Source organism: Anomaloglossus baeobatrachus, chromosome 6 (assembly GCF_048569485.1).
Source record: "Anomaloglossus baeobatrachus isolate aAnoBae1 chromosome 6, aAnoBae1.hap1, whole genome shotgun sequence".
Lineage (NCBI taxonomy): Eukaryota > Metazoa > Chordata > Amphibia > Anura > Aromobatidae > Anomaloglossus > Anomaloglossus baeobatrachus.
Window position 1 is genome coordinate 90,761,454 of NC_134358.1, and position 19,153 is coordinate 90,780,606.

At 48.8% G+C, this 19,153-nt stretch overlaps 1 protein-coding gene across 1 annotated transcript in view; it reads right to left on the bottom strand.

The window, feature by feature from the left end:
• NECAB1 (N-terminal EF-hand calcium binding protein 1) overlaps positions 1 to 19,153 on the bottom strand; it is a 355,641-nt gene that overhangs the window by 274,436 nt on the left and 62,052 nt on the right. The window contains exon 3 of the mRNA XM_075353101.1: positions 1,894 to 2,002. Coding sequence (XP_075209216.1) covers positions 1,894 to 2,002 — 109 coding nt within the window. The remainder of the gene's footprint in view (positions 1 to 1,893; positions 2,003 to 19,153) is intronic.

Below are 19,153 nucleotides of genomic sequence, written 5' to 3' on the forward strand. Positions count from 1 at the left end.
CCCTTGACACTATCCCCTGCGACCGGGGTTCCAGCTCCTACCAGGCCCAGACCAACGTCTGCCACCTAGTATCCCTGCTCCGTGACCTCTCCTCACAAGAGTCACCACTCCACCACCTCTCCTTTCGCTCTCCACTGCTCAACTATCACTTTTCTCACTTCCCCTCACCAACCTCCATGTGGGCGGCTCTATTCCCTTCAGGCCCCCCAATGGTGTGTCTGGTGGGTAAAGTGTTCCTAGGATTTTGATTGGCTCAGCTGTTAGCAACATCAAAGGACCATGACCCGTAACCAAGGAGGGTGGATACCATGTAGAAGGGCAGATTACACAATACCCTGTGACGACCTGATAGGCCAGGGCGTCACATATGTGAACTGGGAGCAAAAAAAGGGCTGACCCCTCTTGCAGTATCCTGCTGATTAAAATCACCTGTGCCAAATGGGGGGAGTGGAGTTCCAAGCAAAAAACATAGTGTGTTATACAACATTCTATCCCCCTCTGCTTTTTGCTTGGATCTGCACTTTCCCCATTTGGCACAGGTGATTTTAATCAGCAGAAGACTGCAAGAGGGGTCAGCCATTTTTGCTCCCAGTCCACATATGGCAACCAGTGGGAGGTGAGTGTACAGCTCCTCTCACTGTGTGCTGGTACTATGTGGTGGCCGCTGTTGTCGGCCTGGAGCCTCGGGGGCTTTGCCTTGCAGCATGGGTGCTGTGAGGCACCAGGTCGCCTGCCCTGCTGGTGCTTTGTCCCTGCAGCGGAGGTTAGTGCACAGTGCCGCACTACAAGGTTTAGAATAGGGACCCACTCAAGAGGTTTGCCATGACATGGCAGTGGGCTTAATACAATCTGATCAGAATGTTAACAAAAGAACCTCATGTTCTATTTAATTTTTTGTCTAGCGGCTTTAGATCATTGTATTTTTTGGGATGTGCGATCCATGTCTTTTTCTTCATAGTGTGTTAACCCTGAGGTAACCTCGAGAGGTCCAGAGTCTATGACTCACCCCGACGAGCTTAGAAAGTCGTCTGGCTAGAGAGTCATCAGGGCTGAGAATCTGAAGAAGGAGAAAAGAGTTAGGGGGAAGGAGATGCAGACCCTGGAGTTTTGAGGACGAGATCCAAGATAGCCGTAGGGAACAGGTTTAGGAGCACTAATCCACATGGAGAAGAAGGAAAGGAAGGCCATGTCTGTCATAACGGTGTGAAGAATAAAAGTGAACGATTCTGGTTGGCTAAGCGAGCTTTGGTGTTGCGTGTGTTACTAACTGTCTACAACGACGACTGCCGGTGGGGAGATGGACACCGGCCTGAAGAAACCAGTAAGTGTCATGCGCCCCACCTGAAGTCACATCCGCACATAGAGTCTCCTTGGCGAAGGAGTGCGGCACCTGGTCAGCACCTTTCCTTCATGTCCACAAGAGAAATTGATATGTTGTAGATTTGAAACACGCACCGCAGGTCAGCTTACTCTAAGTAAAAAAAGGACAGTGGGCCTGATATTTCTATAAATTCCATTTTGCTGGAACTGTAAGATGCTGCATTTTTGACTCCCCAAAAGCTCATCATGGGAATGTAGCCTAATAGTCTTAATGCTCATTCAGAGAATCAGACGAACATGGATTTTGATCCAATCTCGGACCACAATGCATAGACTGGCCACCAGTCTCCCGACCCAAGAATGACAGCCTCATAGAAATACATTAAGCTGTCAACGTGGTCCGAGGTCAGACTGAAATCCACGGACGTCTGAAAGAGCATTTTGAAAGGAATAGAGAAACAGAACTCAAGAAAAGTAGCTTTGAACACTGAGCCATTAGTACTGTCATCAAGAAACAACCGGGTCACATGTTCTTCATTACTTTGTAATATTCTTTAGAAAAAAATGTCTTACTCGGTTTTGTGGGTGTCAATCTTGTGAAAAAGTTCACTCAGTTCCTCTGCACTCAGGATTCCATCAGCAAAATAAGCTTTGAATTCTTCAAAAGAAAGTTTTCCATCATCTGCAATAAGAGAAGAAAATTATATAATATCGAAAAATATCGGAATAAACAAGTCTGTGAATGCTGGGATGAAAGCTGTGATGGCTTCCAAGGCATCTTATGTGCAAACAGGAGAAAAAGCTGTTACTCACGGGAAGATAAAAAGGAACAGAAACAACAGTTTGGCAAATTAAATTAAAGCCAAATAAACAGGCTGTTTTTTTGTTTATTTTTTGCATTAATTTAAGATATACTGTAACAAAAGCTCCAGATGTCCAGTAAATCCAGTAGGAACCAGGCATGTAGAGTCCATCTGTTTACCTTTGCTGTGTTGCACAAAGACACGGTGGTTGGATCTAAAGATCTCAACTTTGGACTCATCAGACCAAAGCACAAATTTCCACTGGTCTAATGTCCAGTCCTTCTATTCTTTAGCCTAAACAAGTCTCTTCTGCATGTTGCCTATCATTAGCAGTGGTTTCCTAGCAGCTATTTTACCATGAAGGCCTGCTGCACAAAGCCTCCTCTTAACAGTTGTTCTAGAGAGGTGTCTGCTGCTAGAACTCTGTGTAGCATTAACCTGGTCTCTAATCTGAGCTGCTGTTAACCTGCGATTTCTGAGCCTGGTGACTCGGATAAACTTATCCTCCGCAGCAGAGGTGACTCTTGGTCTTCCTTTTCTGGGGCGGTCCTCATGTAAGCCAATTTCTTTGTAGCATTTGATGGTTTTTGCCACTGCACTTGTGGGACACTTTCAAAGTGTCCCCAATTTTTCGGACTGACTGACCTTCATTTCTTAAAATAATGATGGGAAAAGCTGTGGAGAATAAAGCGCAATAGGGTCTTACCCTTATAGGCACAGGGCAATAGGCAAGGGGAGCAATTGTACTCACCAACTGTAGTTGTGACAGTCACAACTACTGTACTCGCATTTACAAATGGATCCAGGCAGCGGCAACCCAAAGTGGCTGATAACAGAGAACAAATGTAGAAAAAGGGTTTCTATACCGCGCCAATGATCACAAATCTGGAAGTCGGATTGATGTGGCTTTATTGTAGCACAGGTCTACGCGTTTCAGGAGCTCTGCTCCCTTCCTCAGGACCATAGAAACAACATCAAATCTACCGCAGTGGATACACACATACATTAAATAGATCCAGTGACGTCATAGTACCTCCCCGTATAGAAAAAAACGGCGGTAAAGGATGCAACGTGGAAGAAAAAACATGACGCAATACAGAAAAGACATGATCAAAAGAAAAAACATACAACTCTTATTCAGTTTAAGTGACCCAAATACTGACAGATCATAATAAATTCAGTGAACATTGAAAAAATAAACTTATTTCAATTATGTCTGCAAAAAATGAACACAGTTAGTAAAATATACAGGCATATCTATACATATATATATATACATATACCCAGATCAATGGAATAAACCAAATCAATCAAGTGATAAAGTACAAAGCGAGCCCAGAACTCAAGAAGGGTGAAAGGTACTAAATCGTGAGTGACTACAAATCCCGCTTCAGTTTGGATTTGTAGTCACTCACGATTTAGTACCTTTCACCCTTCTTGAGTTCTGGGCTCGCTTTGTACTTTATCACTTGATTGATTTGGTTTATTCCATTGATCTGGGTATATGTATATATATATATATGTATAGATATGCCTGTATATTTTACTAACTGTGTTCATTTTTTGCAGACATAATTGAAATAAGTTTATTTTTTCAATGTTCACTGAATTTATTATGATCTGTCAGTATTTGGGTCACTTAAACTGAATAAGAGTTGTATGTTTTTTCTTTTGATCATGTCTTTTCTGTATTGCGTCATGTTTTTTCTTCCACGTTGCATCCTTTCCCGCCGTTTTTTTCTATACGGGGAGGTACTATGACGTCACTGGATCTATTTAATGTATGTGTGTATCCACTGCGGTAGATTTGATGTTGTTTCTATGGTCCTGAGGAAGGGAGCAGAGCTCCTGAAACGCGTAGACCTATGCTACAATAAAGCCACATCAATCCGACTTCTAGATTTTTGATCATTGGCGAGGTATAGAAACCCTTTTTCTACATTTGTTCTCTGTTAAAATAATGATGGCCACTCGTTTTTCATTACCTAGCTGCTTTTTTCTTGCCATAATACCAATTCTAACAGTTTATTCAGTAGGACTATCAGCTGTGTATCCACTAGACTTCTGCACAACACAACTGATGGTCCCAACCCTATTTATAATTCAAGAAATCCCACTTATTAAACCTGACAGGGCACACCTGTGAAGTGAAAACCATTTCCGGTGACTACCTCTTGAAGCTCATCAAGAGAATGTCAGAGTGTGCAAAGCAGTAATCAAGCTAAAGGTGGCTACTTTGAAGAACCTAGAATATAAGACATATTTTCAGTTATTTCACACTTTTTTGTTAACTATTTCATTCCACATGTGTTAATTCATAGTATTGATGCCCTCAATGTGAATCTACAATTATCAGAGTCATGAAAATAAAGAAAACTGTTTGAATAAGGAGGTGTGTCCAAACTTTTGGTCTGTACTGTATGTGTGTGTGTGTGTGTGTGTATATATATATATATATATGTACAGTATATATAGAACACACACAACAGACGTGACAATTTAAGAACAATTAAAACAGTCAAAACAGATGACTATGTATAAAAATCCCACGATTAAACCTATAATGAGGTATAAACACAGTACCCCTGCACAAATGTAAGCAGGGTCCACAATAGAATGTAAACACAAATCAGCAAATACAGATATAAAGCACAATTGTGTGTCAATCAAGGTGCAAAGTATTATTCAAGTATTACCAACACAAATTCTAGCACCACCATCAAGCCCTCTAATAAGGTCAACCATATTAACCTGGTAAATAAGCGGAAAAGCACCCCTTATAATAAGACAAATGTCAGATGATAAAACTGGCAAACGCCAAAACCATCAAAGGCACAAGTGGCCAGGAGTGACGTCTGACACCCGCTGGTGTACTCAGACTAAACGCAAAATCTGTATATTACCAGAAACCAAAAGGTCAGAGTAGATGGTGAGGGGCCCAGGAGACTGTGGGAGTGGGATGTCGCCTCACACGTATCTCCACTGAATGTGGCTTCCTCAAGGGCTGAGAAAGAATGAGCCCCCTTCACACGTCTGGTACGTATGTTGCAGTTTTTATACTTACCAGAATTACAGACATACGCAGACCCATTAAAATCAATGGGTCTGCGCACACATCAGTGATTTTTCACTGACGTGTTTCCATGCAGCACACATGAGTGTCCGTGTGTTCCACAAGGAAACATGTCCATTTTTTTGGCATCACTGATGTCCCAAGGACCACACTATAGTGTGATCAGGGTAACACATACCAGAAAAACATGTACATTTAAAATAAAAAGCTTTTTAAACTCACCCATCTCTAGCGATGCTGTCTTCAGGCGCTGCTGTCTCTGCTTCCAGGCCAGCTAATTATGCTCATGCATATTCACTGCACAGCCGACCCAGAAGTAGCTGCAGAGGGGAGACAGCAGTGGCCGAAAACAAGAGAGCTGGAGACTTCAGCACCACAGACAACAGCAGCGTGGGCAAAATTTTTCACAAATGAACATTTGACCTTTTGCGCTAAATGGTTGCACATATGGCTCATGATCATGACAAGAGTAAAGACCATTTTTGTATTTGCATAAAATGTATTAATTGTGTGTGCTGCATAAATGTGACATAAAAAAGTAATGAAATAACTAGAGATGAGCGAACCAGCTGCGGTTCGGCTCGAGCTCGGTTCGCCGAACCGAGGTCCCGTTCGAGTTCGGTTCGGCGAACGTTCGACGAACCGAACTCGAACCAATAGGAAATAATGGGAGGCAATCACAAACACATAAAAACGCATTATAAATGTACACATACAGTTAATAAACATTGCCATAACACTTACCGGTGCCCGCGATGAGTCCTGCACTCTGTCTCCTGTCACTATTCCTTCCGATGATCGCTGTGTCCTCCTGATAACCAGCACTGACAGGACCTTCCGTGACGTCGTCAAAATAACCATGTGACCAGTCACGTGGCTATTATCTCATTGGCTACAGACTGGTCACATGGCTTTGACGTCATGTCCTGTCCTAGGTCCTGTCATTGCACTCTCCGGTACACGGTGCACATTTGTGTATTGCCGTGTACCGGCGACATGCTCTAGCACACGGTCGACTCCCCGTTTCGTTAGGGACCGGCTGACACAGCCGGTCATTAACGGAGATCACTGTTGCCATAGCAACGCAGTTAGCGGTGACGTCAACGCTAACCGCGGCTCCGGGAATCACATGATCGGAGCACCGTTGCTATGGTAACGCGTCTGTCAGCGTTACCGCTGTTACCGCTAATAGCCAGCAGCACTGATCTCTCACGGAGTGAAGGCTGCACGAGAAGCAGCATCTTCCCTCATGCAGCAGTGATGGAGCAGAGCTGCATTTGTTGAACAAGAAAGACAGAAGACCATGGATGGTGGAGGGCTGACAGGGGGTAATAAAGATGGAGTCTCTAATGTGTCTGTGTATTTATTTCTATTAAAGTATTTTTTCTCTGTGTGGTGTCTTTTTTTTAACCCTTTATTGGAGATTCTTAATGGCCGGGTCAAACGTGCCTGACATTAAGAATCTCTGGCTTAATACTAGCTAGTAAAACAAAGCTAGTATTAACTCATTATTACCCAGCAAGCCACCCGGCTTCAGGGCTGTTGGAAGAGTTGGATACAGCGCCAGATGATGGCGCTTCTATGAAAGCGCCATTTTCTGGGGCGGCTGCGGACTGCAATTCGCAGCAGAGGCGCCCAGAAACCTCGGGCTAACCTGTGCTGCAGATTCCAATCCCCAGCTGCCTAGTTGTACCTGGCTGGACACAAAAATGGGGTGAAGCCCACGTCATTTGTTTTTTAATTATTTCATGAAATAAGTGAAATAATTAAAAAAAACGGCCTTCCCTATATTTTTGGTTCCCAGCCGGGTACAAATAGGCAACTGGGGGTTGGAGGCAGCCCGTGGCTGCCTGCTGTACCTGGCTAGCATACAAAAATATGGCAAAGCCCACATCATTTTTTTGGTGGGCAAAAAACTTCTGCATACAGTCCTGGATGGAGTATGCTGAGCCTTGTAGTTCTGCAGCTGCTGTCTGCTCTTCTCCATACAGACAGACAGCAGATGCAGAACTACAAGGCTCAGCATACTCCATCCAGGCCTGTATGCAGAAGTTTTTTGCCCCCTGAAAAAATTATGTGGGCTTCGCCATATTTTTTTATGCTAGCCAGGTACAGCAGGCAGGTGCTGGAAGAGTTGGATACAGCGCCAGAAGATGGCGCTTCTATGAAAGTGCCATTTTCTGAGGCGGCTGCAGACTGCAATTCGCAGCAGTGGGGCCCAGAAAGCTCAGGCCAACCTGTGCTGCGGATTCCAATCCCCAGCCGCCATATTTTTGTATGCTAGCCAGGTACAGCAGGCAGGTACGGCTGCCCCCAACCCCCAGTTGCCTATTTGTACCCGGCTGGGAATCAAAAATAAAGGGAAGCCCTTTTTTTATTATTTCATGAATTTCATGAAATAATTAGAAAACAAATGACGTAGGCTTCGCCCCATTTTTGTGTCCAGCCAGGTACAACTAGGCAGCTGGGGATTGGAATCCGCAGCACAGGTTGGCCTGAGCTTTCTGGGCCCCACTGCTGCGAATTGCAGTCTGCAGCCGCCTCAGAAAATGGCACTTTCATAGAAGCGCCATCTTCTGGCGCTGTATCCAACTCTTCCAGCACCTGCCTGCTATACCTGGCTAGCATACAAAAATATGGCGAAGCTCACGTCCTTTTTTTGTAGTTTTTTTGGCAAAAAAAATAAAAAATGCTTCCCTGGATTTTCCATTGCCAGTGAAGGTAACACCAAGCAGTGGGGGTTAGCAGCCAGTAGCTGCTTGAATTACCCTTAGCTAGCAATACAAAAAATGCAGCGGGAGACCATATATATTTTTTTTAATTATTTATTTAAATAACTAAAAACAAAATGGGCTTCCCTGTATTTTGATTGCTGGACATCACAGTGCTGTAAAAATAAATCTTTAAAAAAAATGACGTAGCGCTCCGCGGTATTTTTGATTCTCAGCGCAGATAAACCAGACAGCTATGGGTTGCCACCCCCATCTGCCTGCCGTTACCTTGGTTGGCAATCAAAATACAGGGAAGCCCATTAATGTTTTCTATTTAAAAAATAGTTAAAAAAAAAATGACGTTGGGTCCCCCCATTTTTGATAGCCAGCTAGGGTAAAGCAGACGGCTGTAGCCTGAAAACCACAGCTGGCAGCTTTACCGTGGTTGGGGATCCAATGTGGAGGTCCCCCCAGGCTCTTTTTTTATAATTATTTTATAAATATTAATAATTACACAAAAAAGTAGGGTCCCCCCCAAATTGGATCACCAGCCAAGGTAAAGCGGACAACTGTGGTCTGGTATTCTCAGGGTGGGAAGGTCCATAGTTATTGGGCCTTCACAGCCTAAAAATAGCAGGCCGCAGGCACCCCAGACGTGGCGCATCCACTAGATGCGCCAATCCTGGCGCTTCACCCCAGCTCATCCCGTGCCCTGGTACAGTGGCAAACGGGGTAATAAATCGGGTTGATACTAGCTGTAAAGTCACCTGAGATCAAGCCCAGCAGTTTGTGATGTCATGGCGTCTATTAGATACCCAACATCATAAACTGTCAGTACTAACAAAAAAAAAATCGACAAAAGAAATTTATTTGAAAAAACAGTCCCCAAAACATTTCCTCTTTCACCAATTTATTGTAAGAAAAAAAATAAAGGGGTCCCACGACGACTCTGGACCGTCTAGAATATTGGGGGGAGACACTCAGGGAATGTATCCCCCATTTTCTAGGAGTGCAGACCCTTCATGTGAGGAGTGTGGGTGCAATGAATCTGCACTCACTCTCCCCGGGTCCACAGCAGCAGAGTCCATGTCGTAATGGTTGCTACCAAAGCTGCAATGCCCTGCTCATGAGGTAAGGGCATGCCTAATCAGGAGAACTATTCTACATTTCCAAATATTGGTATTTGCTGAAATTATTACTATTCCACCTACTATATATTGGGGATAGGATCTTGGAGATGGAATACCCCTTTAAGTCCAGTTATCCAGCTGAATGAATACTTAACAACAGAGCTCGCTATTTAGATGTGTTTTCTTGTGGCGTATAACGGACTCTCATGTTTGGTAGTCGTTCAGCAGGGAAACTATAAAAGCAAATCCCTCCATTTGGAAATGTAGTATATAGCTCTCCTGATCAATTATGTTCCTTACCTCATGAGCAGGGCATTGCAGTAATAATAATAATTTATTCATTTATATAGCGTTATTAATTCCATAGCGCTGTATGTCTTTGGAGTGTGGGAGGAAACCGGAGTACCCGGAGGAAACCCACACAAACACGGGGAGAACATACAAACTCCTTGCAGATGGTGCCCTTGGTGAGAATTGAACCCAGGACCTCAGCGCTGCAAGACTGCAGTGCTAACCACTGAGCCACCGTGCCGCCTATTTAGCTTACAGATGCATAACCACCACTCACTGTGTCTGAACACAGGAAGCTGAGCTGACAGCCGCTCTGTGCATGCGGCAGCGTCTATTGTGAAGGAGAGGGCCGTGGGGGGATCAACGCTGCATAGGTACCGTGGGACACCGGGGAACACCGGTGGGGTTATAGGGGGTGACCTGGCAGGGCCTGGGGAGGAGTTTTCTGTTGCATGTGTCATGGCACATGCGACAGAAATCAGAGGAGTAGGGTGAATGCGGCCGGCGCGCTGCTGTGCGCGCGGCCATCTTGGATTTCTGGGAGGGCATCAGGGGGGGCACTTTGGCGACACCGGGGGACCGGAGGGGACCGGGGAGGAGATTTATCATGTTTGTTCATGCCAGATGGGAGATAAATAATTTTTTACCGACACTATCATTTATTGTAACGTGATCATCGGTATACAGTGTATACCTGTGATCACGTGAGCGGGGACCGGAAAAAACGTCCTGAATCATGATCTCCAGGGTCTCAGCTAGCCCTGAAACCCCGGAGATTTTCTGACGCTGGGGGGCGTTATTCACTTATTTCTGCCTGCTGTTTATAAACGGCAGATCAGAATAAGGCTACATTAACACGACCGATCCATTTTTGCGGTCTGCAAAAAACAGTCCGTTTTTTTTTACGGGTGCATCCATGTGGCATCCGTTTCCGTTCCGTAGACGGTCCGTATGTCATCTGTTTGTCATCCGTGTGTCTTCCGTTTTTTTGTGTACTGCAAAAAAACTGAAGGAGGGAAAATACATAAATTTACCCAGGATCCATAGCTTCATCCTACATGAGGCGGTCACATGTTCACTCCAGTGCCATTTTCTACTGCTTTTCACAGCGTAGAGCGCTCTGGTGATTTTCCTGTGCTTGTACACTTCATATCAGTCTTTTCTGTAATTATAATGGCAGAAAGACACATAATGTCCCACTCTCCTGCATTTTGTAATTTTGCACCCTTTGGTGCCTTTCATGTGGCACTAAGGGGTGCTTAGCTTTGTATTTAGCCAAAAAATGAAAAAAAAAAATGACGTAGGGTTCCCCCTATTTTTGTAGCCAGCTAGGGTAAAGCAGACGGCTGCAGCCTGCAGACCACAGCTGGCAGCCTCACCTTGGCTGGTAATCCAAAACTGAGGGCACCCCACGCTGTTATTTTAAATTAAATAAATAATTAAAAAAAAAAAAACACATAGGGGTCCCCCCAAAATTGGATCACCAGCCAAGGTAAAGCAGACAGCTGGGGTCTGATATTCTCAGACTAGGGAGGTCCATGGTTATTGGACTCTCCCCAGGCTAAAAATAGCAGGCCGCAGCCGCCCCAGAAGTGGCGCATCCATTAGATGCGCCAATCCTGGTACTTCGCCCCAGTTCATCCCGTGCCCTGGTGTGGTGGCAAACGGGGTAATATATGGAGTTAATACCAGATGTGTAATGTCACCTGGCATCAAGCCCTGGGGTGGGTGAGGTCAGGCGTCTATCAGATACCCGACATCACCAACCCAGTCAGTAATAAAAAAAAATAGACGACAAACACATTTTTATTTGAAAAAACACTCCCCAATACATTCCCTCTTTGACCAATTTATTAGAAAGAAAAACAAATCCAGGTCTGGTGTAATCCAAGGGGTTTCCATGACGATCCACACTGTCCCAGTCAATGAAGAGCAGGATGTTCCCCATTGGCTGGGAGAGCAATGCAGTGACTTGAGCTAACATCAATGGGTCAGCCCAGGTCACTGCAGGGCATGACAAGTGCTGCTGTCAGCGAGGTACATTACCTGCGCTGATCTCCTGCACTGCTGACAGCACCTGTCACTGAGTTCAATGACCTTCACAGCCAAGTATCGCGAGAGGCCCGTGACATCACCGCTAGTCAGTCTCGGGTCGGAAGCGAGAGAAGGTGATGTGACAAGCGGCGGCCATGGAGGACAGTGACAGCGCTGAGGTCGGGACTTCATCACCGCAGGTAAGCCGAGCGGGACCATGTGTGCAGAGTGCCAGGTGGGCGGAGCCTAGCGGGGTAATGTGTGCAGAGTGCCAGGTGTGCAGAGTGCCAGATGGGCGGAGCCTAGCGGGGTAATATGTGCAGAGTGCCAGGTGTGCAGAGTGCCAGGTGGGCGGAGCCTAGCAGGGTAATGTGTGCAGAGTGCCAGGTGTTCAGAGTGCCAGGTGGGCGGAGCCTAGCGGGACCATGTGTACAGAGTGCCAGGTGTGCAGAGTGCCAGGTGGGCGGAGCCTAGCGGGGAAATGTGTGCAGAGTGACAGGTGGGCGGAGCCTAGTGGGACCATGTGTGCAGAGTGCCAGGTGGGCGGAGCCTAGCGGGACCATGTGTGCAGAGTGGCAGGTGTGCAGAGTGCCAGGTGGGCGGAGCCTAGCGGGGAAATGTGTGCAGAGTGCCAGGTGGGCGGAGCCTAGTGGGACCATGTGTGCAGAGTGCCAGGTGGGCGGAGCCTAGCGGGACCATGTGTGCAGAGTGCCAGGTGGGCGGAGCCTAGCGGGACCATGTGTGCAGAGTGCCAGGTGGGCGGAGCCTAGCGGGGTAATGTGTGCAGAGTGCCAGGTGGGTGGAGCCTAGCGGGACCATGTGTGCAGAGTGTCAAGTGGGTGGAGCCTAGCGGGGCCATGTGTGCAGAGTGCCGGGTAGGCGGAGCCATGTGTGCTGGCGGCGGAGTGCGAAGTGGGTGGAGCCTAGCGGGGTCATGTGGCGCTGAGGATGTCAGTGTCGTGTACTGCATGGCTGGGGACAGGTGAGTGTGTGTGTGTGTGTATGTATGTGTACATGCCGCGTGCAGGAGGGGGCGGAGCGAGCTGTGCGGGGAAGTGTCGGCTTCCTGCACACGTAACTAGGATAAATATCGGGTTACTAACCAAAGTGCTTTGCTTGGATACCCGATGTTTATCTTGGTTACCAGCTTCTGGCAGGCTGCCAGCGATGGCTCCTGCACACTGTAGCTGTAAAAAGCCCTGCTTTTTGCTGCTAGAACCATTCTCGAACGTAACTAGAACTATCGAACTTTAGCAAAAAGCTCAAGTTCTAGTTCGATCTAGAACAGCCCCCAAAATCACTCGAACCGCGAACTGGAGAACCGCAAACCGCGCTCAACTCTAGAAATAACAAAATACAGGTAAAATACAGTGCCTACAAGTAGTATTCAACCCCCTGCAGATTTAGCAGGTTTACACATTCGGAATTAACTTGGCATTGTGACATTTGGACTGTAGATCAGCCTGGAAGTGTGAAATGCACTGCAGCAAAAAAGAATGTTATTTCTTTTTTTATTTTTTTTTTAAATTGTGAAAAGTTTATTCAGAGGGTCATTTATTATTCAACCCCTCAAACCACAAGAATTCTGTTTGGTTCCCCTAAAGTATTAAGAAGTATTTCAGGCACAAAGAACAATGAGCTTCACATGTTTGGTTTAATTATCTCTTTTTCCAGTCTTTTCTGACTAATTAAGACCCTCCCCAAACTTGTGAACAGCACTCATACTTGGTCAACATAGGAAAGACAAAGGAGCATTCCAAGGCCATCAGAGACAAGATCGTGGAGGGTCACAAGGCTGGCAAGGGGTACAACATAACCCTTTCCAAGGAGTTGGGCCTACCTGTCTCCACTGTTGGGAGCATCATCCGGAGGTGGAAGGCTTATGGAACTACTGTTAGCCTTCCACGGCCTGGACAGCCTTTGAAAGTTTCCACCCGTGCCGAGGCCAGGCTTGTCCAAAGAGTCAAGGCTAATACAAGGACAACAAGGAAGGAGCTCCGGGAAGATCTCATGGCAGTGGGGACATTGGTTTCAGTCAATACCATAAGTAACGTACTCCACCGCAATGTTCTCCGTTCCAGACGAGCCCGTAAGGTACCTTTACTTTCAAAGCGTCATGTCAAGACTCGTCTACAGTTTGCTCATGATCACTTGGAGGACTCTGAGACAGACTGGTTCAAGGTTCTCTGGTCTGATGAGACCAAGATCGAGATCTTTGGTGCCAACCACACACGTGACGTTTGGAGACTGGATGGCACTGCATACGACCCCAAGAATACCATCCCTACAGTCAAGCATGGTGGTGGCAGCATCATGCTGTGGGGCTGTTTCTCAGCCAAGGGGCCTGACCATCTGGTCCGCATCCATGGGAAGATGGATAGCACGGCCTACCTGGAGATTTTGGCCAAGAACCTCCGCTCCTCCATCAAGGATCTTAAAATGGGTCATCATTTCATCTTCCAACAAGACAACAACCCAAAGCACACAGCCAAGAAAACCAAGGCCTGGTTCAAGAGGGAAAAAATCAAGGTGTTGCAGTGGCCTAGTCAGTCTCCTGACCTTAACCCAATTGAAAACTTGTGGAAGGAGCTCAAGATTAAAGTCCACATGAGACACCCAAAGAACCTAGATAACTTGGAGAAGATCTGCATGGAGGAGTGGGCCAAGATAACTCCAGAGACCTGTGCCGGCCTGATCAGGTCTTATAAAAGACGATTATTAGCTGTAATTGCAAACAAGGGTTATTCCACAAAATATTAAACCTAGGGGTTGAATAATAATTGACTCACACTTTTATGTTGAAAATTTATTAAAATTTAACTGAGCAACATAACTTGTTGGTTTGTAAGATTTATGCATCTGTTAATAAATCCTGCTCTTGTTTGAAGTTTGATAACAGAGAGTGATAGAAGAAGGGTCTTAATTCCGCGCCAAGGACTCAATGGATCCAGGAAGAGATTAATGCTTCTTTAATAACATGCACAAGTCTACGCGTTTCTGGAGACACAGCTCCCTTCATCAGGACATTGGCAAGAGAACATCAAATCTCAGGGATCATCAAGGGATTTGATGTTCTCTTGCCAATGTCCTGATGAAGGGAGCTGTGTCTCCAGAAACGCGTAGATTTGTGCATGTTATTAAAGAAGCATTAATCTCTTCCTGGATCCATTGAGTCCTTGGCGCGGAATTAAGACCCTTCTTCTATCACTCTCTGTTATCAGCCAACTTTGGGACTGCTGCCTGGACCTGGATCTTATATATGCCTGTATAGTGGTTGTGACTGGCACAACCATTATAGCTGAGTGTGTTTTTATTACATATCTTCCTTCCCTTTTTGGGGTAAGACCCTATTGCGCTTTTCTTTCCACAGTTTCTCATCTTGTTTGAAGTTTGCAGGCTCTAACTTATTTGCATCTTATCAAACCTGCTAAATCTGCAGGGGGTTGAATACTACTTGTAGGTGTGTCGCCCTGGGCAAGCCAGGGGACACAGATAACAACACCATTAGACCCCACACTCCAGGTAGGCACACCTGCTAACCAGAAATCCTTGTTGCCTCCCTCCAGGAGTCTGTGATGCACACCAGGGGGTGGGCCAGGCGGTTGGCTCCGCCCACCAAGGAGCTCAGGACTCTAGAGGCAGGAAGTAAACCAGGCAGTTAGCCCCGGGCAGGGGAAGAGTGAAGTCCAGTGAAGGGCTAGAGGAAACAACCAGAAGTGAAAGTGAAGGAAAGGAAAGTGGAAAAGGAGGAAAGCAAGAAGTGGTGACAGAGCAGAGAGAAGGAGAAGCCTGAGAGCCCAGCTGTGTGTAGGGCTAGAACAGCAAGGTCAGCGACGGCGGTGACTGTCCGGAGTGGGACAGTTCGGAAGTTCCTGGAAGGACCCCGTTGGCTGTGTGCCCGGTGGTCTGGAGCAGTGTTCCGAAGGACAGTCAGCACCAGGGCAGGGGCCTCTCGGACCCCGGCAAGGCTAGGAGTCGCCCAATTTGCCGAATCCGTCAGCAAAGGGGACGCAGATCCCCCAGCAACAAAGTCCCGATTGACGGCAACAGCCCGACCATTAACGGGGAGACACCGCCACCGCCAAGGCACCAGTTTCCCCAGGGCCAGCGCCTGCGGGCAAAGTGTAGAGCTCCTCCGGCCCAGATTGCAGTCGGGGAGCGGGTAACCGGAGGGAATCCACCGATACCACCAGACCACACAGGTGCAAGGAAGAGAGAAGTCACCGTCACCTACCGGGAGTGCAGGTGCAGCCGTCTGTGGGACCGTCCTACCAGCCGTTGGTTTACCGTACAAGCTGTGTCCGTGTCAGGCTGAGTGAGTACCATAGTGCCGCAAGGCACAGCGCTGCTCCCGCGTCCCTGCGCCCTCCAGGCCCTACACCTTGCATCTCTTCACCGGGCCCCGGGATCACCAACCCCTACCCACGGAGGGGCAACACAACACCTGGCTGCTCCCATCACCATCCCCGGGACCCCCACACTGAGCAGCGGTGGTGCCATCACCACAACCGTGGGTGGCGTCACGAACTATAATCCCAACAAACACCCCCTTTTCACTCACGGGCGAGGAGTGCCGCTCGAGACACCCCGGGATCCGGCCCGCAGCTCGAGCCACCAGGAGCAACTGCCGGACCCGAGCAGAAGGGGTGAGCGCGGTGTGCTGACACCCTCCTCCCCGCCCGCGACAACTTGGCGTCACGAACAGGATCTTACCGCTCTGCCGTCAGGTAGAGGTGCGCCTTGTGACCGCCGGAGATATCCGGCAGAAAAATTTCAGAAGCCGCCATCTTTGGCGCGAAAAGTTCCCGCTCGAGCGTCTTCTCGAGCAGTAGAAGCGCGAAGGCCAAAACCCCGCCCCGAGAGAGGAGGGGCCGGAAAGAGCTAAGGGGGGCGGAAACAAGATGTCTGCGCCCGACGGAGCCGCTGGAGGAGCGGTGGTCGCAGCCGCAGCGGCACCCGCGGATGGGAATGGGCCTGCCCAGGTCCCGGCCGTACTGGCGGGAGGTGCCGCGGCCCCCGCGCTTGCTCAGGTCATGCCGTTTTCCTTGCCCTATGCGCCCGGAGCTGCCTGGCTACCGCAGTATGACGGGAAACCGGATGCCCTACAGGCCTTCCGGAAAAAGCTTAACCCGTTGCTAGAGCTGTACCCCCTGACTGATAAGCAACGTGCAGCGATAGTGCTAGGCCAGTTAACCGGTGCGGCGGAGCAGGAAGCGGAGACCTGGGCCGAGGGGGACCGGCTCTCTGTAGCCACCATCTTCGAGAAGCTACAGACTGCCTTCGAGACCCGGACAGAAGCTGAGCTGAGGATGCAGTTTTACCAGTGCCGGCAGCGAGCTGGGGATAGCATTCGGGACTATGCTCTACGTCTGCAGACCGCCCTCCGCACGCTGAAGCGGGTGAACTCTATTAATGAGGCGGATAGCAACAAGATGTTAGTGGAGCAATTTGCGCAGGGGATGAGGTCCCCCTGAGGATCGTAAACAACTCCGGTTGTGGGCCCTGGAACACCCTGATGTGGACTTTGCCGTGTTAAAGGAGCGGGCTATCAAAGCACTACAGCCCCCAGCTGCTGAAATTCTGGAACCCGTCCCGTGGCCCGTCGAAACAGCTCCCGTTGTGGCGGCCCCAGCCAAACCAACCTCCTTACTACCTGCAGCCTCGAGCAGTACAGTGGAAGAACTGGCAGCCCAGGTCCGTCGCCTGGACGGAGACCTTGCCAAAATCCTTGCTGCACTACAACCTCTGACCAGACCTCAACCCCCAGCACAGATACAGCTTGCTGACAGTCCCGAGGATGTTCCCTGGATGCAGCGGAGAAGCACTACCAACCCGCGGAGCAGACTTCCAATCTGCTACAAGTGCCGTAAGCCGGGCCATGTTTACCGACAGTGCCCGTTAAACGAGCAACCCCTGGGGCCCCGGGCCAATCCTCAGGAGTAGAACACCGTGGCCCCCCGGACTGGCGAGACCGATATGTCGGGGCCCGCCCTATCATCCCTGTGGCTGTGGACGGCATACCCGTGATGGCTCTCCTGGACACTGGATCACAGGTAACTACCATACCGTATACCTTGTACCAGCAGTATTGGGCCACAGACGAGCTGGCGCCTCCAGACCCTAGTATAAATTTGATTGCCGCTAATGGACTTCCATTGACCCAGGTGGGGTATAAAGAAGTGGCTATGACAGTGGGGCAAGCTGAACTGCAACACCAGGGCATGATTGTGATCATGAATGAACCCAGTGATCATAACCCGAAAATAGTGCTGGGAACCAATGTGATGGAACACTGCATGGCTGATGTGTTGAACCTTTTGCAACGGCTAGCCGCCACGGCGGCGGGGAGCCGGCAGAGGGCTGTGCAGCGTGAGATCCGCGCCCTGATGTACCGCCAGCATGTAAGCTCAACCGGAGGGGAGATTGGTGGAGTGCGAGTGATGGATGTTGCTCCATTGACTGTGCCCCCTAGGAGTGAGATGATGATCTGGTGTAGGGCAGCAGTAGGGCCTCAGGGGCGTGACTACCCTGCGATGATGGAACCCATGCCTTCCGAGCACTGGCCCACTGTAGTGGCCGCCCGAGGGGTGGTAGATGTGAAGAAAGGGAGAGTGCCTGTGAGAGTGTTGAACTGTGGGGAGGAAGAAGTCAGGCTCCCCCGGTATGCCACCATTGCCAAACTGCTCACCCTAGACCCTCACACTATCCAGGAAGCCCGTCCATCCACACTCCCACCTACCACCAGCACTTCCCCACCCCAGGGGGACACCAAGGAGTGGCACCAACAGCTACATGTGGGCACTGATGATACCCCTACACATCACAGGGCAGGGGTACACAGGGTAGTGCAGGAGTACGAACAAGTTTTCAGTAAGCACCCCCTAGACTTTGGGCAGATCAAGGGGGTCCAACACCACATTCCCACGGGTGAACATCCCCCTATCAAAGAGAGGTATAGACCTATTCCCCCTGCACATTACCAGTGTGCCAAAGATATGTTGAAGAATATGAAGGAGGCAGGGGTTATTCGGGACAGTTGTAGTCCCTGGGCCGCTCCGTTGGTACTGGTCAAGAAGAAAGATGGTACCATGCGGATGTGTGTGGACTACCGGAAGATCAACCAGATAACCCATAAAGATGCCTATCCCTTGCCTCGTATCGAAGAATCTTTGGCTGCACTGAGAACTGCAAACTACTTCTCGACCCTTGACCTCACCAGCGGATACTGGCAAGTGGCCGTGGCCCCCGAGGACCGGGAGAAGACCGCCTTCACCACCCCGATGGGGCTCTGCGAATTCAATAGCATGCCGTTTGGGCTGTGCAATGCCCCCGGGACCTTCCAACGGCTGATGGAGTGCTGTTTGGGACATTTAAACTTCGAGACCGTCCTGCTGTATTTGGATGATGTGATTGTTTATTCCCAGACGTATGAAGCCCATCTGGAGCACCTGGCCGAGGTGTTCGCGTCCCTTGCCAAGTTCGGGATGAAGTTGAAGCCCTCGAAGTGCCATCTGCTGAAACCCAGGGTACAGTATCTAGGACATGTGGTGAGTGCGGATGGTGTTGCCCCCGACCCTGAGAAGATCACTGCCATCCAGAGCTGGCCGAGACCAACCACAGTGAGGGAAGTAAGGCAGTTCCTGGGCCTGGTGGGGTACTATCGGCGTTTTATAAAGGGGTACACGAAGATGGCTGCCCCCATGCAAGATCTCCTCGTGGGACAGACCAAAGGTGGTAGACCCATTGTAGCCCCACTGTTGTGGGAGGACCAGCATGAAGAGTCCTTTGGCC